The sequence below is a fragment of the Citrus clementina genome, unplaced genomic scaffold (assembly GCF_000493195.1).
Source record: "Citrus clementina cultivar Clemenules unplaced genomic scaffold, Citrus_clementina_v1.0 scaffold_4, whole genome shotgun sequence".
Lineage (NCBI taxonomy): Eukaryota > Viridiplantae > Streptophyta > Magnoliopsida > Sapindales > Rutaceae > Citrus > Citrus x clementina.
The window spans coordinates 1,170,632-1,193,833 of record NW_006262274.1 but is presented as its reverse complement, the minus strand read 5'-3'; the positions used below and the strand labels follow the sequence as shown (position 1 = coordinate 1,193,833).

General features: G+C 35.2%; 5 protein-coding genes across 13 annotated transcripts; 1 reads left to right on the top strand and 4 right to left on the bottom strand.

Moving 5' to 3' along the window:
- On the bottom strand, positions 1–4,192 carry LOC18044208 (phosphoinositide phospholipase C 2). The gene is made up of 9 exons (XM_006435677.2): positions 3,771–4,192; positions 3,263–3,459; positions 2,916–3,051; positions 2,593–2,841; positions 2,294–2,517; positions 1,564–1,681; positions 956–1,108; positions 743–829; positions 1–655 (listed from the first exon to the last, which is right to left on the bottom strand). Exons 1-9 carry the CDS (start codon positions 4,086–4,088, stop codon positions 362–364), a joined length of 1,776 nt encoding a protein of 591 aa, XP_006435740.1. The 5' UTR covers positions 4,089–4,192; the 3' UTR covers positions 1–361.
- A 1,863-nt stretch (positions 4,193–6,055) lies between these two features.
- On the bottom strand, positions 6,056–10,209 carry LOC18044207 (phosphoinositide phospholipase C 6). Its single transcript, XM_006435676.2, has 8 exons — positions 9,591–10,209; positions 8,532–8,728; positions 8,268–8,403; positions 7,739–8,175; positions 7,513–7,630; positions 7,060–7,212; positions 6,842–6,928; positions 6,056–6,761 (listed from the first exon to the last, which is right to left on the bottom strand). Exons 1-8 carry the CDS (start codon positions 9,954–9,956, stop codon positions 6,468–6,470), a joined length of 1,788 nt encoding a protein of 595 aa, XP_006435739.1. The 5' UTR covers positions 9,957–10,209; the 3' UTR covers positions 6,056–6,467.
- Positions 10,210–12,953: 2,744 nt separating this feature from the next.
- LOC18043625 (peptidyl-prolyl cis-trans isomerase CYP20-1) lies at positions 12,954–15,307 on the top strand. 4 transcript variants are annotated; one of them, XM_024185525.1, is made up of 8 exons: positions 12,956–13,224; positions 13,375–13,428; positions 13,551–13,629; positions 13,899–13,946; positions 14,040–14,063; positions 14,397–14,579; positions 14,686–14,761; positions 14,879–15,307. In XM_024185525.1, the coding sequence occupies exons 1-8, from the start codon at positions 13,177–13,179 to the stop codon at positions 15,015–15,017; spliced, it is 651 nt and encodes a 216-aa protein (XP_024041293.1). In that variant the 5' UTR covers positions 12,956–13,176; the 3' UTR covers positions 15,018–15,307. The 4 variants fall into 4 exon arrangements, with proteins under 4 accessions (XP_024041295.1, XP_024041294.1, XP_024041293.1 ...); XM_006435670.2 differs by having other exon boundaries at positions 12,957–13,254; XM_024185527.1 differs by lacking the exon at positions 13,375–13,428 and having other exon boundaries at positions 12,954–13,224.
- An 11-nt stretch (positions 15,308–15,318) lies between these two features.
- Positions 15,319–18,291, bottom strand: LOC18044206 (protein EARLY FLOWERING 4). 5 transcript variants are annotated; one of them, XR_002905938.1, is made up of 3 exons: positions 17,676–18,291; positions 17,474–17,531; positions 15,319–15,806 (listed from the first exon to the last, which is right to left on the bottom strand). XR_002905938.1 is itself a non-coding variant. In XM_006435673.2 (2 exons), the coding sequence occupies exon 1, from the start codon at positions 18,156–18,158 to the stop codon at positions 17,712–17,714; it is 447 nt and encodes a 148-aa protein (XP_006435736.1). In that variant the 5' UTR covers positions 18,159–18,291; the 3' UTR covers positions 15,319–17,531; positions 17,676–17,711. The 5 variants fall into 5 exon arrangements, 1 of the variants encoding a protein (XP_006435736.1); XR_002905939.1 differs by having other exon boundaries at positions 15,319–15,697; XM_006435673.2 differs by having other exon boundaries at positions 15,319–17,531.
- Positions 18,292–18,834: 543 nt separating this feature from the next.
- LOC18043624 (DNA replication complex GINS protein PSF3) lies at positions 18,835–22,923 on the bottom strand. Of its 2 annotated transcripts, XR_002906000.1 has the most exons (8): positions 22,693–22,923; positions 22,146–22,228; positions 21,980–22,048; positions 21,776–21,876; positions 21,578–21,670; positions 20,150–20,289; positions 19,878–20,056; positions 18,835–19,365 (listed from the first exon to the last, which is right to left on the bottom strand). XR_002906000.1 is itself a non-coding variant. In XM_024185956.1 (7 exons), exons 2-7 carry the CDS (start codon positions 22,209–22,211, stop codon positions 19,947–19,949), a joined length of 579 nt encoding a protein of 192 aa, XP_024041724.1. In that variant the 5' UTR covers positions 22,212–22,228; positions 22,693–22,923; the 3' UTR covers positions 19,681–19,946. The 2 variants fall into 2 exon arrangements, 1 of the variants encoding a protein (XP_024041724.1); XM_024185956.1 differs by lacking the exon at positions 18,835–19,365 and having other exon boundaries at positions 19,681–20,056.
- Positions 22,924–23,202: the final 279 nt, after the last annotated feature.

Genomic DNA, 23,202 nt, shown 5'->3' with positions numbered 1-23,202 from the left:
TTGATGGGTAATAACATCTCTGTCCCCGAGTTTTCACGTTTATATCAAATAAGGGTATAGGTTCTCCACTATTTACAAGTCGACACTTGGAATACAAGTAGCCGCCACAGGCACATCTAGTCCAGTTGCTGTATATCAAATGCAGCAAAAGAACGGTTGCTACTTGCAACTGAAGAGAAGTATTAGATTCTCACACTGGATATATTACACCAACGGAAGCAGTGGTATTATGTATCACACCACACGACAAAACATATCAACACAACTACACTCAAGCTCACACAAACAAAAACAAAATCAAATAGCCTTCACAAATTTATACATCTCTCCGAGAGAACACAGCCTGGAAGTGATAATGGCCTTAAATGAATTCGAAGCGCATAAGAAGCTTTACAGACTTGTATCTCTCTCCTTTGTGGTCATGGAGTGGAACTGCACGAATCCCTTGTTTTAGTTCAGAAACAGGTAAGCATGTTTGACCTCCAAAGTCATCCTTTTCAGACATGTCGTACTCATGAACTTCAATTCGTAGCAGAGCAAGTTCTGGAACAGAGAGCGGGAACTCAAATTCCTCATTCCAAGAGGGTATCCAGTTGTCCTCCAAAGTCTTTGTTTTCTTCATGACAGTATCAGCAGGGACCCCAGCAATACCTACCTGCAGATAGCCAAAAATTCAGTATCATCATGATGAAATCAAAGCTGTGTGCACTAAAGTGAAGTAAATGAGATTAGATCAACATACCCTTGCATAAAAATCTGGAGGGGAATAAGCATCAAAGTGAGTATGAGGGAAATCATAATACCATCCTTCGCCCATATATACAGTGACCTTCTCAGCAATAAGAAAACATGAATTATTTATCAGCATAACTTGTCAAGAGGCATTTCATTGGAAGGCCTGAGAAAAATAAAAAAGAATAAGGATGGTAGAAGGATATGGCAATAAAGCACCCACCTTCAAAGTTTTTTTCGCCGGTAACTTGACTTTGGGATCAAAGACTTCATTATGAGGACCAGTCTGCAAAAGAAAATTTGGTTTTTTAACATAGCCACACCCACCATTGGCTCTGAACATTCCATGCATCAACCAAAGAGATCTCCCATACCCCTGTCAACCAGAAACACGTTCTTAATACTTGCACATGAAGAGTTTTAATGAGATGTATTTATGAACACATTAAATTTTGACATCTGAAATTTTGAAAAAAAGCTAACATCTCCAGTAAGAAAATTGACTTCTATTCCCTCTTCTATTTCCCGTCAAAATATTATCTTCTGTTACAACAGCCGAAACACTTAACATGCACACGCATGCATGCACTTGTTCAATCAAGCAGGGGATCACGCACAAAGATAGGTAAAGACATTCAGTTGTAAAATGAGGCACAGTTACAGATCTGATCCTTCATATGGTATATTGAAAGTCATAATAGTAAGCAACTTTAACTTTCTACCGTTATTAGTTCAAGGTCAGCCAAAAAACAAGGTAAAGTAAATTATATAGCAAAATGAATTTTCAAAATACAAGAAACCCAGACTTGGGCAAAGACCAAAATAACATACCTGCATATTAAATGCAACCATTTGAGCCCCATGTGACCACCCGATTAGTGGGTTGTAATTTGATGAGTCAACACGTATACCCTTTGGATATATCCTTAGCAAATTCCGTTGGGTAAACCTGCAGCAGCCAATGAAGAAAATGTCTAAAATTGCTCCTCAACAATCAAGATAAAACATATATTTGGCTTAGAAAATATTCAAAACATGATACATTTGATAACATGTAAGAACAAATCGATAGGAAGAAAATACAGTAACTACTGGAGTACAAAAGTTAAGAGACGGAGAGAGAAAAGTTCACACTCTTGGATGTGCACATTAGGAACTTACAGAAAAGATTAGATATTCAAATCAATCAAATGATTTAAAATTTAGTAATCAAGCCTCTGCACAACCATGATCATGATACTGTTAGTCCTAAGATATATGTTTTTGATATAATAGCTATTGTTGGCTCCACCATAGATAGATTCTGTATGTACTGTTACGGCAACTCTAGTCATTCATCTTCACATGTAATGAACCAGTCCATTGCTTATAGGTCATATTCAGGTGCTCAATAAACATAGATTTTACTGAGCCGCTCTGAGATTACAACAGGACATTTAGAAGAAGCAAAATATCAAGAACACAGTCCTAATTGATCTACAGGATAATCACAGTAAACAGACTACAGCTTGTGATAAGAATCATTGCTATTGTAAACAACGTTAAGTACTTGAACAAGTACCTGACAATATCGTTTCCATAAGTTCCTACAGCATTTTCAAGCTGTTGCTCACTTAAGCTAAGACGTCTCACTTTGTCAGGATCAACCTTCAAGCACTCTTTCAATCCACCTTTAGGTTTCCCAGCATGAATAGCAATTAACTTTCTATACTCTGGCGCTTCATTATGCTGTGACTTGTCATCAGAATCTTCCTCATCATTGTCAACTCCTCCATCAAAATCATCCTGCAAGTTCATGTTTAATCAGCAAGTGAAGCAACAAAACTTGAATTTTTAAAATGTATCCAAATCTCCATATACCTTGTCACAGGCACTATTATTAAGGCTTTTAAGGTTGGGGACCTCTTTTCCCCAAGCTTCTTCATCAGCTGAACCTTTACCCCTCTGAGAATCGTTCTCTTTTTCCTTTTCTTCTTTGGCCTCAAGGTATTCCTTTGGCGGTTTGGTTGAAATGATGATCCGTCTCTTCAGTGATTCCGGGGAGGGGAATTCCTTTAAGCATTCTGAGCCAGGGGTAAACAGGATTTCTCCCAACGTTTGAGTGACCATCTAGAAATTGGTCAGAGAAATGAAAATTATACAACAATAAGAGAATCAAACCCCAAAACAATCCAAGGACTCACCTCAGCCACTTTAGCCTGAAGATCTGGAGTAAGGTGATCTTCTAGGGTAATAACAACTGGATACTCAGATGCAACAAAGGCATATTCTTTGATAGACCTCAAACATTTGATGAGTTCCACTGGAGCAGTCATTGTCCTGTTTGAAGGAAAGAAAAACCTTAATTAGGCACAAAAGCAATCGATTCAAACTAGGCAATCTTTTAAAATCTACAACCTCGTCACATTAGAATTGCATGACAAGACTAACAATGCTCACTGTTAGAAACTACAGAAAGGTTGCGTTAGAATGCTTGATTCCAAAAATGTACTATGTCCACAGGGTGGCAACAATTGCACATAAATCATACCCTCCATGAAGAACATCCACATTATCTTTCTTCGAATTTGGCCATATATCCAACTCAATCACTCTCACCCCTTTCTGCAGGGCACGTATGATGGGAACGTCGCTGCAGTCACTATTAAGCTGATTACCAGTCAGATAGGAATTGTGGCCAGTATATATAAAGTAATGAGACACCGGGGCAGTCATATCATGATGCACCTGAAAGTGAAAACAAAGAAACGAAGTCTAAGGACTAATGTCACCACAGAATTTCAATAATAACAAAGCAACATTCACTTTCCTATATGACTGAAATCACAATGCTGAATTGTAATGTTCCTTCCTACAACATAACGGCCAAAACTACATAAATTCACACAAATATGTTCCCTCCTTGCACCATCAAAACTTCAAACTTTATTTTTCCCACTTTCCCATACTTTCAGCTACCAAACACAAAACTGAATTTTTTTTTTTAAAGAAGAGAAAATTTTAATATTTCTATTGAATTTTTTTTTTAATTAAATTACCACTGGAGTAGGCGAAAGCGGAGGATTAATATCACCGAAGAGGTACTTAAAGAAAGCTTCAAGATTGAGGCCCCTGCGATGAAAGATATTCAGGTGCTTGAGCTCGCGCAAGCTATCGATGATCGCTTGCGCGTCTTCTTTGGAGGCTTTATCTTCTTTCTGAACCTCGATCAAGAAGCGGTGAAGGTGATCGACCGTCATGGTGCCATTCTCGGAGTACTGATCGAACATGGACTTGACGGCGTCCGGCGCCTCCGATGCGGCGACGTGGAACCGCCGCCGGAAGCAGAAGCAGACTCTGTAAGTCTGTTTAGACATGACAAACGCGTGATTGAGTAAAGGGTAATCTGTGAAAGTGATGGGAATGTTGAAAATGTTTTGGGATTGTGAATTCGATTAAGTAAATGGATTAAAGTCTGCTTAGTATTATTTCCAGAGGTATAGGCCTAGGGAGAGATGATGTGGGTCCCAGGTGACAGCTGGCACAAGAACATTGAGACAGGTTATGATAAAAAGGTTAGATTCGGAATTGTCATTCGCATTGCAAAAGACGTAGGCATGAAATTGATTAACAAGACAACTCCGGAAAATTATCAAACTGATCCCTTTAGCTTATATTAAAAAACAAAATCAGTCATAAGTTTAATATATAATTTTAGTTGGTCCATACTACTATGGTACCATCCCGTCCGACTTCATGTTTCTTCATCATATCTTATCAATTTAATGCGGATAAAAGAGTTGTGATAGGCAAACAACTATATCCAATAGTTGATAATTATCATCCTTTATAATTAATTTTATTTTTTAAATTGAGAGTAAATTGGACCGTTTTAAATTGATATTAGAGTTGTTTTTATATAAAATCTATTTATGAGGTTGTCATGAATTTTTTTTATTATAATAACTGTAGTTACATAAATAATTTAATATTAAAAAGATCATGAAATCTTCGTTAATCATTGTTTATTTTTTTATTATTATTATTGTTTTTTTGTTGTCTTTAGCATCGTATTAAAGAAGGAAATTTATTGGGTTAGGTTTGCTTGATTGCTTCACCTTTGGAATTTGGATTGGTTCCTTGAGTGAAGGCCAACTAATTTACCTTTGTGGTTGGGGATAAGGACGACAGTGTCGGCCGCTTTTTTTCTTTTTCAAAACACTATAAATGAAATTCTTCAAATCTTTTGATACTTTTAACCAATTTGGATAAAGCTTGGGGAAAGACTTAAGTGAATTTGTTTGTACAAATACTAGAGGATAATTAGCTGCTACACTTTCCGGTCATAAGAAAGAAAAAGTAGGTGCAACAAATATTATTTACACAATATTATGGATATTAATCTCCGATGACTTTGCCAACACCATCGGTAAAATCCATGTCTCTAACAATTTTTTTTTATTTTTTATATTCTTCTTTTAATTTTAAAAATTGAGTGAAAGTTGCGCCAGTAAATTTTTCATTGAAAAATAATTTTTAATGACGATTAATATCAGTTTTAATATGACAGCTCATGAGTACGACAATATACATTATATATATCAAGAGTCAATTCAATTATGCGTTCAAGGGGCAACGTGGCATGCCGCTGCCCACATGTCCATATCCTTGAACATAAATGTGATGTGGTCTAAGCATCTCAGATTTTGACCTTTGAGCCGACACGACATCTGTAAGCTTATCGCCAATTTAATGGCGCGTTGATGTGTACAGAGACAACATATTGTGATCTCTTCTTGTTGTCGGTATATGCCTAATATTCTATTTTTACATTTTGTTTTTATTTTTGTGGTTCTTTTGAAATTATTACTTATTTACTTTTATATTCGTGTGTGTATATATAATATATATATATATAGAGCAATGCTAAAGAGAGAGAAAGACAAAAGAAAATAAAAGAATTTTACTTTTTCTCTCTACTCACCCTACTTTCTCTCTTTTTCTTTTTAATATATTTTTTATTATTTTTCTCTCGTTCTTCTCTCTTTATAGCGAAAGAAAGATAAGATAAAATGAGACAATTTTATTTTCTCTTTCTACCCAGCTCACTTTCTCTCTCTTTTTTTTAATACACTTTCTCTCGTTCTTCTTTCTCTATAGCATTTTTCATATATATATATATATATATATATTATAGGGGTGTAGCAAGGGTGTTTCACGCCATGGCTAAAGGTCTAATATACATCAATGGTCAAGGATTTGAGTAATACAATATTGTGTAATGATTAACAAGACAACGTTACATTATTATTATTCATAATGAAATAACATTGTCTGAATAAATTTACATCTTATAAAGTGCAGATGCTCTGATCGGCACATCAAAATTTTCATATAGAAACCAACCATACATGCATGTAAAACTTGCAAAGTGAACCAAACCATCATTAATGTTTGTGGCATGGCGTGCAAAATTTCCTACCCTAGCTTTTACATGAAGCAAAGTTAACAAGAAATGTGCTGCAGTACATGAACAATAATTGTCCTTTTGTGTTGTGTTGAAGTAGCTCTTTTAACTAATTGATTACGATTGATAATCCAGGAGGGGCAGGCACAATCATGCGATAGCTGGCTGCAACAAAATTAATTAACCGCGCTAAAGACATGGGAGATTTCGGATGCAAGGTGGCTCCCAACAAGGCCAAATTATAAGGTCATGTACAGATTATGTGGTAGGCTTTATGCTTTAATTTGCCCTATAAAAACTCAAACCCCATCAGAAGCCTTACAGATTTGAGTTTCTCTCCTTTTTTATTATGAAGTGGAACTGACCGGATTCCCCGTCTCAGTTCCGGCACCGGCAAACACGTCTGGCCACCGAAATCATCCGCATCCGAAATATCATGCTCCCGGACTTCAATCCGAAGCAGAGCCAGCTCGGGAACTGTAAGAGGAAATGTGAATTCTTCGTTCCAAACGGGGCACCAGTTATCCAATATCACCTTTGTTTTCTTCTTCGAATCATCGTTTGGGAGCCCAACAAGATAAAGCTGCAATTCGAGTTAGTTTTCATTAATTAGTTGAAACCTCGCTTGCAATGCTCAAGCTGATAAGTAAACAATACATATACCTTTGTGTAAAAATCTGGCGGGGAGTACGAATCAAAGTGTGTGTGGCTAAAATCCAATCGCCATCCATCTCCCATATACACTCTTACCTATTAATTAACAATAAAGTGCTATGAAAAGAAAATTTGAGGGAAAAAAGAAAAAATATTTTCAATCAACTTTAATTAATTAAGCTAAACGAATATGTAGTTATTTTCAAGTTTAAAATTAATGTGCTGACCTTCAATGTTGTTTTGACTGGCAATGGTCTTTTCGGATCGAATAATTGTCCAGATGGATCTTCTTTCGTCAGAAAATCTGGTTTCTTCACATAACCGCAGCCTCCATTGGCTCTAAACATGCCATGCATCAACCAGAGAGATTTGCCATATCCCTTTTTAAATAAAAAATCTGCATATGTTAGTATGTATCAAAATTTCTCAAGTTTCTTTAATCAAACAGTTGCTAACTAAGGCTTCGTTTTAGCTTTTTTGGTAGCTTAATTAATTGCACTAAGCCAAGCTCTATTATTAACTAAAACTATTTAATGAAAAATAAACTCTAGAAAAATGATAACATGCATATAAATTTTCCTTGACTACAACTGGAGCTTATGTTTCATAAAGCAAAAATATGGCTTAAAAGTTACAGCAGTATAATTACAAAACGACACCCTAACGCTGGAAAATCTAACCTGCATATTGAATGCAATCATTTGAGCTCCATGCATCCATCCGATAAGTGGCTTGTAATTTGAGGAATTCACTCTTGTTCCTTTAGGATAAATTCTCAGAATATTCTTCTGCGTGAACCTATAAAAGCATATATAAAAATAAAAATAATATTTGATTGTTAATATTTATTAATTAGTAACTGTTGCGATTGTGCTTAATACCAAGTTAAAGTGTTTGATAAAGTACCTGACGACGTCAGTTCCATGAGATAGCGCGGCTTTCTCAAGTTCTTGTTCACTCAAGCTAAGACGTCGTACTTTATCGGCAGCAACTTTTAACCCATCCTTTAACGTGCCCTTTGGTTTCCCAGCATGGATTGTGATTAAATGCTTGTATTCGGGTGCTACTCTAAGGCCAGATCCAGACTTGGGATCAGAGATTTCAAAATCATCTAGATCTTGATCACTATCATAACCTTCTAGGTCGCTACTATTTGTTGATGCGTCATCAAATGATGCATCCCTTAGTTTTGTTGAGGCACTAACATGGTCCTTTTCAAGGTACTCTTTTGGTGGCTTTGTTGAGATAATTATCCTTTGTTTCAGTGACTCTGGTGAAGGAAATTCTGCTAATTTATTTGATTCAGGAAAATACAGCATTTTCCCAAATATTTGAGTGATCATCTGCATAAAATTGGTATCAGTTAAGGTTCTTAGAATCGCCTCTTTTTCCTTTTTTTTTTTAATTAAAAAAGGACAAACTGAAAGCCAATTACCTCTGCAGCTTTAGCTTGAAGGTCAGGTGTAAGGTGATCTTCTAAAGTTATAATCACTGGATATGGAGAACTAACAAAAGCATTGTCCCTTATAGACTTCAAGCAGTTGATAAGCGAAACTGGAGTTGTTAGTGTCCTGTCATTCAAACAATGTGACGTAAGACTAATCAGAAATTAACGTTTGCATCATAAACAAATACCGGAAGACTAGCTAATACTAAACAAAGATAAGAAAAAGAAGATTGAGAATTAATTAATTGATACCTTCCATGAAGTACATTGATATCTTCTCTAGTGGAATTAGGCCATATATCCAGTTCAATGACTCTTACACCTCTTTGTAAAGCCTTTGCAATTGGAACCTCACTGCAATCACTACTCAGTTGATTCCCAGTTAAGTAGGAATTATGCCCTGTATATATGAAATAATTTGACAATGGAGCAGTCATATCATTGTGTACCTGGATTGACATACATATAATAAATATGTCATGAGCAATGTCCTTGATGTCAAAGAGCCATCAAGGTAGATATTTTATTAAATAATTAAAAAAAAATTACAGATAGTAGAAATTGAGAAACAAAGCCCTAACTCCAAGGAAAATAAAAAATAAAAATTAATAGTTTCGAGTTCCCCGAATTTTGTCGAGAGTTATCTACAAATATTAGGAGAGGAGAATTCGATGAAGGCACTCCGAAATAATTACCTCAAACACAAATGAACGTTCAGTTGCCTTCAAGTAAGCAATTATTTATGTACTAATATATATATTTTTTTACCATCCTGTTCGATCTAGTAATAGTGTGACTAGAATTCATCCAAAGTTGCAGCTATAAAAATCAGAAAATTCCAGTCAAATCCCTTAACAACGAATAAACAAAGCTCAATTCCAGTCCAAGAACAGAAAGGAAAACTTATTTCAGCCAAGTCAATATATGAACATCATATAAAAACAATATTAATTCTCTTTTTATTAGCCTCCATGGCCATATATAAATCTAATGAATGAAGACCTAACGCTACGCATAAACCCTAAATTTTCACGTACCCTCATACTTTTCCATCAAACAAACATTAAAAAATAATAATAATAATAATCAAAAAAATCTTTGGACACATGAAGGGTCATTCTCCAGGATCGAAATGATCTGCTCGTTTTAAAATGCATATTCGAGATCGGAGAGACAGTTTTGTTCGGTTACAATACACACAACAGCATTAAAATATAATAGCTAGATAGCGGCGTCTGGCTTGCTCAAATCTTTAAAAGTACATGAAGGCATATGCACAGAGAATTTATAGAGAGAGTGATGATAGGTTACCTCAAGCTTTATGGGGCCATTGATATCATCATCAAACAAGAGAAAATGGAAAAAATCATCAAGGTTAAGGCCATTTCTTGTAAATCTAGTAATATGATGCCTGCTGCTAATAATATTATTCACAATCTCCTCAGCACGGGAGAGGGTACAGCCAGTCTCGCCTTGATGCTCCACCATAAACCGCCGGAACTCGCTCGGCTTCATGTGAAGCCCATCTTGAGAGAAATGCATGAAGGCCATCTTCACGTCGAGGGGGGGCTCCGGCTCCCGAATCTTGAACTTCCTGTTGAAGAAGTTGAACATCCTGTAATGGTAACTCCCATCGTTGCTGCTATTCTCTGCCACGTCGCCGTTTTGGCTTTGCATTTGATCTGTCTTCTCTTTGTTCTTTTCGCCCTGTGTACGTTGTTGTTGTTGCTGTTGTTGAGGAGCGACAGCGAGAGAAGGAGAATGAGAGACCTTTTTTTTTTTTTTTTTTTAATTTTGTTTTGTTTTGTTTTTGTGAGAGAGAACGAGGGAGTAAAAGAAGAAGCTAATATTTAGGAGCATTTGAAGCTCTATCGTTGGAGATTTGATATCCTATTGTATGAAGTATTTAAGCAGAGTATAAATTATTTTAGAACCACCCCCCCCCCCCAACCAAAAATAAAAAAGAAAAATCTAATTAGTTTAGAGATTTAATCATATTTTAGACAGAGAGCAGCTGCATAAATATACGAAATCAAATACAATTATTTGCATCAAATTAATTCACTAGTTCTTATCTATTGGCTTTGCAGAAAATTCATCAATATGATATATAATACTTGGGAAATTATTACTCATTATTGACTTTGCAGGAACTACCGAAATAACACATTTTAAATTTCCACTAGCAAGTTCTATACTCTTATTTTATTTATGCCAACAAGCTACAAAAATTTCCGTATAAAAAAAATAAAATTGACCTTTAGTTTTCCTGGCTGACTTTACCATGTTACTAAAATTATATATGAATTGAAAGAAGGCCAACGCAAATGATACTCTATATTCCATACATTAATTCTTATAGTTGTATATTGATGCTCGTACATATTTATTCAGATCTTATTTATTTCCAAAAATTATGAGAGAGGTGTTAGTGCACATATAATGACACACCAGTCCCTAGCTTCTTATCCCTCAAACAAATGCATCTTAAAGATTGTGCAACGTGTCGGTTAGCAAAAGTTGTATTAATTACGTGTTATATTAATAAAGAGGAAAATGATAGACGAACGAAAGCAAGATTAAAGGACGACAGAAACGGCAGCGTGGGCTGCCGTTTTACATGTTCTCTTAATCCAATTTTTTTATTTGTGGGACCGACAATCAATAATCAAATAAAAAATAAAAAAATAGAAAAAAACAGCTCAAATATCTTCGTTTATCTTTTTTCTTATTTAAAACGTTATCCACTTATTCTCCTCCCTCGCTAACCACTCGTTCTCCAGATTTTTTTAATCCCCTCCACTTGTTCTCGTTCTCAGAACTTCGTCCTCTCCGTTCTTCACACGTTCCTTACTCTGTCCCCTTCGTTCTTCACGCGTTCCTTTCTCCATTCATCCCCATCACCATCCAACGCTGCAGGCAGTAACAGAACTCGTCCCCAACGCTTGCTAACGATCGATTTACAATGGACACGATCGATCTACAACGAAGCTGCCACTAGTAGAACAACCGGAAACGAACAAACGTTCCCTCTATTTGAGTCATCGTTAAAGTCCCGTTTAACTATCTATATCTCTCATTCATACATAATCAATATTTTGTATCAATTTTTGTCAAATAATTAAAAAAAATTTGTTATAGGAATAATGATAATTCTGTAAAAAAAATAATTAATTACGTGATTTGTGATAATTTTTGTGTGATAAGTTAATTTGGGAAATATTGTATTTGTGATAATTTTTGACTTTGAAATGCACTGAATTTTTGCATTTTTCCTTATGGCCGCTTTTTTTTTTGTTGTTGTTGTTGAAATTGAACAAATGCAGGGTTGGAAATGCAGATATTGGTTGTGTGATAAACAACTAAAAGAGATGCGGGATGCAGAGAGAGAGAGAAGACAGGAAACTGATTGTTACATGCAGATATTGGCTCACGTTAAATGCACAGCTAAAAGAGATACGAGAGATGCACAGAGAGAGAGAAGACAAGAAACTGATTGTTAAATGCAAATTTTTTTTTAAATTTATTGTTAAATGCAGATATTGGCTCACGCGCCATGTTAAATTTATTTTTTTAAATTAATTGTGGGTCCATGACTGAATTTACGCATGCAGGAAATTGAAGAGAGAGAAGACAGGAAACAGCAGCATGTGCTGCCGTTTCTGTTTTCATTTTGTCTTCCCTTAGTCTAAATAGCAGAACTCTAATAAAGATTGAACCTTTTACATCAACGTATCAATTGGACTTCTGATTAAATCAACTCTTAACTTCATCATCAAACATTTTAATTTTAAGTATTATGATTTTTCTCAAAATGCTCTCAATACTGAATAGAAATGTGTGATAAATCTTTATTTTACTCTTTCTACTTAAAAAAATAAAAAATAAAATAAAATATCAAAATACATTAATACTATCAAATTTATATTTTAATCTTTTTGGATTATAACTGAAATACAACAATTCATGATACCAAAGTATGGTTTCAGGATTCATCATATCTCAATGAATTGCAATCAAACTAGAAATACTTTAGTTAAGTTTGTGCTTTGTCTTATTAGTTGCACTAAATTTTTGCATTTTTCATAGAAATTATCTTATTATCTTTGAGCTTTTTTTTCTTAAGAAAAAAAATGCATTTAAACCATAGAAGAGAAAAGATACAATAGTTCTTAAGGGCATCTTTGAGCTTTTTTAGATCCTCATTCATTTAGAATTTTCTTTTCAAAAATAATAATAATAATAATGTTTCACGCACAACTAAATAAAAGTAGAAGCCACTTAATCTTTGGCCGAGTGGTTAGAGCTGTTGTCCTCCAACTTCGAGGGTAGCAGTTCGAACCCCCACAAATGCAATGTAGAGATATTTTATTCTTTAATTATATTGTATAATTGAGTAAAAATAGTCTTATTCCTTATTCAAAAGTTAGTAGAGTAGATATTACTCGAAAAAGTGCGTAGAATGGATATCATTCGAATATTAATGAGGGTTAAAATGTGGTCAAAGTTCTACAAGTAACCCAAGAGTGAATATTAGTGAGGGTTAAAATATGATCAGAGTTTTATAAGTAATCCAAGAGTGAGTAAAGTAAATATCACTCGAATATTAATGACGGTTAAAATTTGATCAGAGTTCTATAAGTATTGATATAAGTAATAAAAAAAATAAAAAATAAAAAATAAAAGTAGAACACCGATCCCCAGTGGTACCGGCACCACAAGAATATTTTCGCGCACAAATTTTTAACAAACAAAAACCGTCAAAAGCGATTCAGATTTTTTTCTTCTCGTTTTGCGAACACGGATCTTTCATGCTTCAGTTCACTCTCGAAGTCTCAGAAGAAACCAAGCAGCGGTTTCATCTGAACACGACAAAAACAATCATCATCGGAGAGAGATGGCCACAAAGACAAGATTGGTCTCAGTCGCTCTTTTGTGGGCTCTGGTTCTTTTTCTAACCCTAGCTTTCATTCAGGTATTTTTTTGGTTTTTTTTTGGGGGGGGGGGGGGGGGTTCATTTCTTCGGTTAAATTTATATGCATAGGAAATTAAGTTTAATTACTGTTAATGGGATTTATTGTTTCTTTGTTTTTAGAATCGTTTAAGCGATGTTGGGATCTCATCACAGAAGAAAATTCATAACAGTGAGGTGGATTTGCCTTTCATTTATTTTGGGTGATATGAGATACGTAATTCATAGGAGTGTGTTTATTTTGTATGTATTTTGTAATTAATTTATGATTTTGATCTCATTGTGTGTATTTTTTGCAGGAAGGGAACTCAAGAGAGGAATTGGAAAAAGTGACCCACAAAGTTTACTTTGATATCGAGGTTGGTGGGAAACCCATTGGTATGTTTTGTATATCAAAGTTTGCTCTTTGCTCTTAGTCTTCTCTTTGTGTTTCACTTGAAAATAAATCCATTTATAAGCATATCATTTTATGATTTTCTTTTTCGAAAATCAGTTTAACTATCTATTGTATAGGAAAAAACAATAGATTTTTTGGGAATTTGTATTCTTTTTACAAAGACACACGAGTTATATGCTTCTATGTCTTGTGATTTCCGTTATGTTAGTTTGAATAAAAATGTGTAATTGTGTTGATGTACTTCTTGCAGGTCGCATAGTTATGGGCCTATTTGGGAAGGCTGTCCCTAAAACTGTAGGTATAGCCCCTGATGGAAATATGCTGCCTCATTTGTCTATTTGGATTTTTTATCTCTTGAAGTGTTTGCTTATTATAAATGTATCTCTTGCAGAAAACTTCCGAGCACTTTGCACAGGTAACTAACTTTTGCCCCTTTCTGATATCTGTATATATTCTCTACTGTTCATATTGTTGCTACTTTTAAATTTTTAAAATTCTAACTTCCTATTAATGGTATTATTGTTAGACCATGTAGATTGTGGGTTAAAAATTTTATTAAACGAGATGCCATGATAAAATAGTTTGTGGATTAATGGATATTACTTCATAAAGTGCGTAGGATAAATTACCATTTTCACTTGTTTGTTTGCGCAATCCTAGATGCCCTGGCCTTTAGATATTGCAAGATCAAGTCGTCTAGTGCAGGGTTAGTACTTTGCTGTGCTTATTTTGAATTCTCTCATTGCAGGGGAGAAAGGAATTGGGAAGAGTGGGAAACCACTTTATTATAAAGGGAGCTCATTTCACAGGATTATTCCAAGCTTTATGATCCAGGGCGGTGATTTTACTCTTGGTGATGGGCGTGGTGGAGAGTCAATATTTGGGGAAAGTTTTGCTGATGAGAACTTTAAACTGAAGCACACTGGACCAGGTAAATTTCTCGGATGATCTTATTAGTATTCTTCTGCGCCTTTGAAAATGATCTTGGTTAAAGGCAGGACAATGAACCCATTCCTCTTTCTTTACTCCTTGGACAGGAGTTCTGTCGATGGCAAATGCTGGGCCAGACACCAATGGGTCACAGTTCTTCATTACGGCTGTCATAACTAGCTGGTAAGTTTGTTTATTAATCAATATTCTCAGCATGTCTCTTCTTCAGCTTCAGACTATGCTTCTGGGGCCCCTTGGGATTTAGTGAGCTCACTTCAAGGCGTTTGTTTTCTGTCAAAGGTTGGATGGCCGCCATGTTGTGTTTGGCAAAGTGCTCTCTGGGATGGATGTTGTCCGCAAAATTGAAGCGGAAGGAAGGCAGAGTGGGGAGCCCAAAAGTAAAGTTGTTATATCTAACAGTGGTGAAATGGCTTTGTGACAGACCATCCTTATTAATTTTTTATATGGAAATTGATAACTTGTGCTATATTTGTGCCATCTGTTTTGTTCCACATCCATTCGGGTTGGTATATGGTCTGTAGAAAAACAACTCTATTTCCTTTTTGCAATTTGCAATGGTCTTTAACAGATTCGAGCTTGGTAATAGCTCTGTTATTCCTAGAATAGTTTGTGTTTCATTATTTTTCATTGTTTATAGTGGAATTGCTTGCATTTGCTTGTAAGAACCAGTTACTCCTACTCATATAATGGTCTTGGTTACATGGCATCTATAGCAAGAGTATAAGATCTATTAACAAATTTTCTCACTAAAATGATCCACCTTAAATGTTGATGCTTCACAATCTATATAGCACCGAACAAACAGACAATTACAAAGATTGGCATTGCTTTGATCTGAAGGGTCAATAAGAATCCACTTTTTAAGTGATATTGACAGAATACTGGTGTTGGAACTCTCACTGATGACAGCCTTCCTTAAGTTCATTTCTATGCGAACCACACAGTAACCGGTGGAGAAATTAAATGGGATTTAGATACCGAGATTCCAAAAGCTTAGATCAAATCATCGAAGTATATAGGCATTATATTGGCATCTTTCTGATCAGGTTGTTGATGTGATGACCAAATCCTTCATGATAGGGCCGGACATGAAGCACGCTAAAAACAAGTAAAATGAAGAATGAGATTCAGGATATGACAATGATAACCAAAAAGAACATTCCTAGCACTACGGATGGGGCTGCTGCCTTCACGCTAGACAAACAACCTGTCAATTTCAGGAAATATCAATTATCAAACACCAGAAACTGATCTTTAGAGTGCAAGCTTGAAAAACAAGATTGTCAGGAAATGAAAACGGAGCTCTCCTCACAAGCGTACTTTGTAAGCGCATTCTATCTAAGCCAGGTCACACAATTCAAGCAATAAGTTATAGTGCTTGCAACTGCTGCTTTTTGCTGTATATAATGCTTTGGATTACAACTTAATTTGATTCAAGGGAAAATATTGAATTCAGACTACAGGTTTAAACTTGGAAGCATCAAATTGATAATCATATGAAAATCTGAATAAGAGAAAAGCTATCACAACAAAAGGATTACATTAACAAACATAAAGTCAATGTCCCTTGCAGCAACCAAAAAGGGAGAAAACAGAAAGGAACTAATGGTGATAGTCTTGGGGTGCGGAGAAATGGCAACAATTACTGCACAACTGACCATGCCGAATCAGACAATAAAATAACCTAGTAAATTTGAAATTAAGCACTTCTTCAGCAAGTCTTAACTAGTTACAATTCTATATATATATAAAAAAAAGTTACAATTCGAAGTTAATCACTTCTTCAGGGAGTCCTTAACTAGTTACCTATCACTGACTTAAATATGGTAACGAAAATGATACAAAGTTTCAAGGGCAAACAATAAAATTAGAGCTTTGTTATATAGTAAGAAAAGAAATCACACAGAAGAAACCTTAGCAGAAATTAAATGTGCAACAATTAAGGAGTTGCCTATTGAACATTTTGAACTAGACTCTATTAACTGTCCAACCATAAACATATTAGAGGTTGAACGCAATATCTATGCAATTCTCGAAATTGTTTGCACTCTCATTTCTGAACAATATGACAAAAATCCCACTAATGATGTATCTCCAAGCATTCTTCCATGGAGGGGACGGCATCTCGCCACAAATATTTGTTAATATCAGGCATTTCAAGTTTATATCAGTCTTTTCTGGTGCTTTGCTTCTTCATCCCTATTAAACAAGGAGAAATCTAATACTGAACTATCCCATGCTAGAGTCATTGCACACATTCGTATCTCCACAATTCAGATTTTTCTAATTGCACCAGCTCAGCGGGACAAGTTGTCAGCAGTGTTGTGAAAGGAGACTTTGAGAGGATTCAAAGGCAAAGATCAATGTTAAGAATTCAATAGGTTGCAAGTGACTAAATAGACCCAGAGAGGCACGCTGTAATCGAATTTTTATCACTGATAAATTAAACTAAATTTGAACAGAACTTTCAGATTCTGTAAACTTCGACAAGCAGATATGAGTCACCGTCCTAGACTAAAAATTCGCTCAATTTTCATAAATTCCTAACTTTTAATATTTCCCAGAGAGATTTAGCCAAACTTCGTCTAACCACACAACACAATATTCTCAAAAGAAGACCCAAATCAATTTGACTTCTATGGAGACCTCTTAACAAAAACTTAACCCAGAGTCTGAAGTTCACTTATCTATCTCATGAATAAATGTCATTACGCGCTTACAATCAATTGATTCACCCTGCTGTAATCTACTCACGTTCAATTCAAATATAAATCTATAATCCTTGAGAAACCAAAATGCTAACATCAATCCACCAAATTAATCACACATAGAGAAGAAAAAGCAAGAGAAATAAGCAAAATAGAACATAAATACCTCATTAACATCACCAAATTCAAGAGGAGACAATAAGCCTTTCCAGCAAGTTATCCTCCTTGTAACACAGTACAACAAACAAGCAAACAAATACCACATAAGCGTCACAATTATTCAGGCAAACCCATCACCTCATGGTAAACAACCAACCCCAACTGGCATATATTACTTGAGAGTACACTGAGCAAATATTATAACAAACCATAGTTAAACAGAGGCACAAAATTTTCAGGTCTCCTCACGACTCACTCCGGCCATCATCATCCTTGTTTCGCTGGTGAAACGCTCTCGAAAAATTTGTAGACAAATCAGAGTAAAGGGAAACAACTTTGGAAATGTTTCCATTGAGTTCTTGTATCAAACCCACGTTTTTGACCATATTGTCAGGAATCTTTGACTGGTGATTCTCATTAACCTGCTGAATCAATACACGGTTCCTGTCCAAAACAGATTGAACTTGTCCGAAACTAGTGTTAAAACTCTGCCAAGCCTCCGGATCACATTCTTCTTCTGGTTCTTCATCTTCTAAGCCGCTGTTTTTTCTCTTGTTGTTTAAGGTTATTGGTGGGTTTCTTCTTGCTTGTTTGAGCTTGTGTTTGACAGTGGGGTTGTTAGTGATGGTGGTGTTTGAAGTGTTGTCCATGCTTGATTCACCGGCGGAAGAGGAGGAGCCGAGCGGGGCCATGTGCAGTGCAAGTGAGCGTCGGACCCACTTTTCGTTTCAGGACATACATCCGGTGCGAAGAGGCAACTTTCTTCTTAAATGGATAGTGAGGTAACTCAACGTGGTGGCCGGTGGGTCGTAATTAGCTTACGCGATTGAATACTGCGTGCTTCACACTCAAAAAAGGGAATAAAAAAATGCAATTTAAGTCGATTGTACGTGTCATACTCAGACCCATACATGTCGAATTTATTTATTCATAGTACAAATAATCGTGATCAGAATACTAACAATGTATATTCATGCCCCTCATTTAACATAATTTAAGTGTATTATATTTAGACTTTAGTTCTAACTACATGAATTTTAATAAATTTTGTTCTCTAATTAAATAATTTTAAAATAGGACAAACACAACATGATTCTATAGGATAAAAAATAAAACTACATAATATAAATAATTAAGAGTCATAAACAAATTAGTGTGTTGAAAGCTCTAAACTTAAACCCAACGCAATGATTCCATTTAGATAAACTCAAAAAGTGCATTAATTTGTGTAATGCTTGCAAGGAATTGGTGGGACAAGTTACGAACTACTCTCTAATAATAGACTAAAATGCTTGAATGCTAACGTGGGATATACATGCGAGTGGGATTACGTCGGTTATAAATATCTTGGTCAAATATCTTAGGAGAACATATACAAAAAGGAAACGGGTAAAGGGCTCAAAGTGGTTGTGCAGCCACGGAAGATAAAAGTGCGCTTCTGCCTTTGTCAGTATCAGATTCAGATGTTTGAGAAAAAGAAATATCTTTGCAGACAAAAGTCTCAAATATCTCGAAAATTACAGAATAAGAGAAAACAGTCCATGCCCATGACAAAAAGTTTGTTCTAATGGATACTAAAAGTAACGCCATCAACAGAACTTTGACAGTAACAACGAAACATGATCAGGGAAATTTTCCAGCCAAATACACTGATTTTCAACTTCTAAAGCTTTCTTTGCTACAGAATGAGCAGCTATATTACAACCCCTTGGAGCAAATTGAATTGATGCTTGGCTCTGGATCCTAAGCTTTGTCTGGATTTCAGCAATAATCCATTCAATTTCTGCCTTGCTTTCCTTTCTGTTTAGTGACAGATCCACCACCTCCTTTGAATCTGACTCAATGACCATTGGCACACAATCTGACTCAATGACATTCTTCAATGGAAAGCTTTACTTCCTTCTCAAAAAAAAAAAAAAAAAGTAACGCCATCTACACTTGAATTTTCAATAGGATAATTTCGGATAATTTCGAAGTATATATATATTAAAACCCATAGTACAAGAGATATCAAACTAAAAGGACTATCTCATTGCATGTATACATGTAAAATCATATATATTTGTCTTGTAAATTTCCAATCTAAAAAATCTGTTCAGCACCATGAATGTTTAGCTTACCGGCTTCTTGGTGCCAAATCATCTCCATTTTGTTAGTGGATGGACAACAAAACTATAAATATTGGGCTTTCATATCGACTTTTTGACAAAGTGATGAACTTTCTCCACAAAGTAAATTGGTATTTCGTTTTTATATAATTATTTACTTTACAACTTATCAGCTAATTGTTAATTTGTTATAAATTAAACAGGTAAGGAAAACCTAGAACTCTTAATTTTTATATCAGGAGCTAGCCGCTACGCTACATCAGGCATTTATGAAATCATTTGGGGCCAATTTCATACACTTACAAAGCTCAAGATGGCGAGAATGAACTCGATTTATTGGATGGATATTATAATTGGGTTAGGAAAAAGTGCCTAGTCGATTGGCTTCCTCTTCCTTCCGAGAACTGAAGCCCTCTGAATTCTGGGACCGCCAATCCGCCACTTCTTGAAGGCTGCCATGGAGGATTGAGCTGCCTCATACACTACAACAAGCACAATCACTTTGTCATCATTTCAAATACATATGAGACGTAAAAATAGAAGACGCGTGCTAAAATCAGCAAAGGGAATCTCACAGTTAGTTTCTTCTTTCGTTAACACTGCTAAGAATTTGGAAGCCACTGCATATGCTGCAGTGTGTGCCTTGGTCAAGATGTCCTTATACCTCATCTGAAATGTCGACAAGAGCATCTTCCCAATGGTGCGATCACCAACTCTGTCCATAAAATGAATCAAGGAATAAAGAAGAGCTTAACATCAATCACTAGCACAAACTACACACATAACAGCAGTAATTGCAACTAAAACAGATCATCAATTATAAATTAAATGTCGACAAGAGCATCTTCCCAATGGTGCAATCACCAACCCTGTCCATAAAATGAACCAAGGAATAAATAAGAGCTCAACATCAATCACTAGCACAAACTACACACCTAACAACAATAATTGCAACTAAAACAGATCATCAATTGCCCAATATCAATGAATAACAAAATTATTTATCTACATTACTGTAGATATAGGATGATGGAAAATCTTTTCTACCTGACTTGGACGTTACCTACATAGATTACAAAGAAGAACTCAATTCCCTCCCATCAGATTTTAAGCCCGCAGATTTTGGCACCAAATGTGACCACAATTAATGAAAAACTACTTGGTAAGTTCTGAATCCACAGAAGGGTAGCCATCAGTTACAAAAGATATTGAGGTACATTAAAACCTCCTTATAGTCGTATTGTTGGAACAAACTAATTTATTATTATAAGGGAACAAACTAATATATAACCCTCCTAACTACTAAAACAATAAAACGGACAAGTTTAAGTTGTTCATTCTCTGTTCATTCAATTGTTCTTATAATTTACTATCTTTCCTATGAATCCTATCTTTAATGTAGATAATACTCAACTGTAAATTTTGAGAGAAGAACCTGGCAAGCTGCCTCATGACATGCTCAATGAGACAACACAACTCTAAGCTCTAGACTTAATGTAAAATAATAGAGGCTAATGTGAATAATAATGTCTCAGACCACAAAAACGAGTTCACACCAAACAAGAATCAAATCATGGCTTAAAACAAGCAAATTAAATGGCTTGTTGATCAACTGAATGCTTCTAGAAATGTTGAAATTGTCTCCTTGGAGTCAACAATCCTAAAAAAGGCTTTGAATAAAATATCTTATGCCAAAAAATATCAGATCAAATTTGTTCAGAGAAAGCAATCAGACATGAAAAGACAGTCCTTCCACCATATCATTCAGAATATTGTGCACATGTCAGAGAGAATTTCATATGCTCTGAACTACATTTTCTCTTTCAAAATGACAAAGTGTCACCTAATGGCAATGTAACACCATTAAATATGCTAAAAGCAACTTATCAGATAACGGATCTGGCTATAACATAAATTAAGAGCAGTAGTGCAAGAAGCTAAGAATCATGTGCAGCAGAATAGGTAAATGCAAGTATAAAAGATAGAGAGGGGTAGAGACTCACATTGGTGCTATCTTACATCCAAATTCATAGAAATATGGACACCGAGATCTTAGATCCACATTTGCAGCATCAGCCTGGATTTCCCGTCTTGTTCTGGTAGTAGAAAAAATAAAAAGCACTAGTACGTAAACAGATATTCACATCTTCAAATTAAAAAAAAAAAACTGTGATAAATAAAAAAAATACAATGGTAATTACTTTTGATTGAAGCAAGCTGGAACATTTATTGATACAGCTTGCCTCAAATATAACTCCTGAGAAAGCCAGAAGGGAAGCTCTACTTTTGCACCTTCATCAACCTAAAAACTCAAACAAAAAATAAATATATGAGAATAATACAGTCACAAAATACCCAAATACATGGCTCTGGCACACTGCAGTGTAGATCCTTTTGGAACTTACACAGTCTTTTTCAGCACTGGGATCAACTTTTACTCCATTTGCTGATTTATGGAACACAACAGGAACAAGCTGCAAGTTAAAAAAAGAAAAAAAAAATAATCATCATTTTCATAATAAGAATTGGGCAACTCTGAGTCGAATCAAGCACAAAAACAATATTATTAACCTCTTCCTCTATAAGAATTTCATCAATGTCAAAGTATTTTCCATTTCTCGAAGACGTGTCATTCATTGTTTCAGTTTCAAAACCTGTATGACAATAGGTAGATCTAATTTTAGTACCTCAAGATGAAGAAAAAAATGATCCAAGCGACAATAATACACACACACACACACACACACAGAGAAACTGAAAACACTCGCAACATCCAGATCTCAGCTTCAAGCAAGAATTAGATCTAAATTCATCCCTGAAACCACTATTTTCGCAACAAAAGAAACAGAAAATCGTTTAAGTCATGTACTGAAACTTGATTCTAATTACAGTTAAAAAGCTCGAAATTAAGTTTAATCATCATGAATTACATAACAAATGGTAAAGGAACAGCTTACATTATGTAGTTGAATCAGGAAACCCTAGACCGACGAACTATAAATAGCAGCCATGACAGATAGAGATTAAAGATGAATAAGACTAAAAAAAAAATTAAATACGAACTGGCGCTCGAAATTATGAAATAAATTCAAAATATAAATGAATAGAGAATTATTACCTGAAATTTTTTCTTCTTTTTGTTTGATTAGCTCCAACGGCTGGACTTCGGAGAGGAAAATGTGAGCTCTTGAAAAGGAGGGAAACTCAAAAAATTAAAAAAATCAGGGTCTGCTTTATATATGCGGTACCATGCGATGTTTGCGATCCTGACCGTTCAAGTTTTAGATCTAGTCGAAAAGTGAACGGTCGCAGATTTTAGAAGTGGTGCCGCCGTCGGCTGTCATTTTTTTTTTCTTTTTTATATTCTAACTTATTATGGTGCTTTTAGCAAAACGACAGCGTCGGGACTTTAAAAAAAATTGAATTGCTGCTATTTCTTTTTTTATTTTTATTTTTATTTTTTCTTAATGAGCGACATTCTTCAACGTATGATGAGCAGCGTCAAATAATTAATTCACACTTTCAGCACTATCAAGAGAAATTGTAAAATCATACCACGTGACAATTGCTCACAGCATCATTTTTGTTAAAAGAAAATGTATCACTTGGGGACAATATTTGTTTTTCA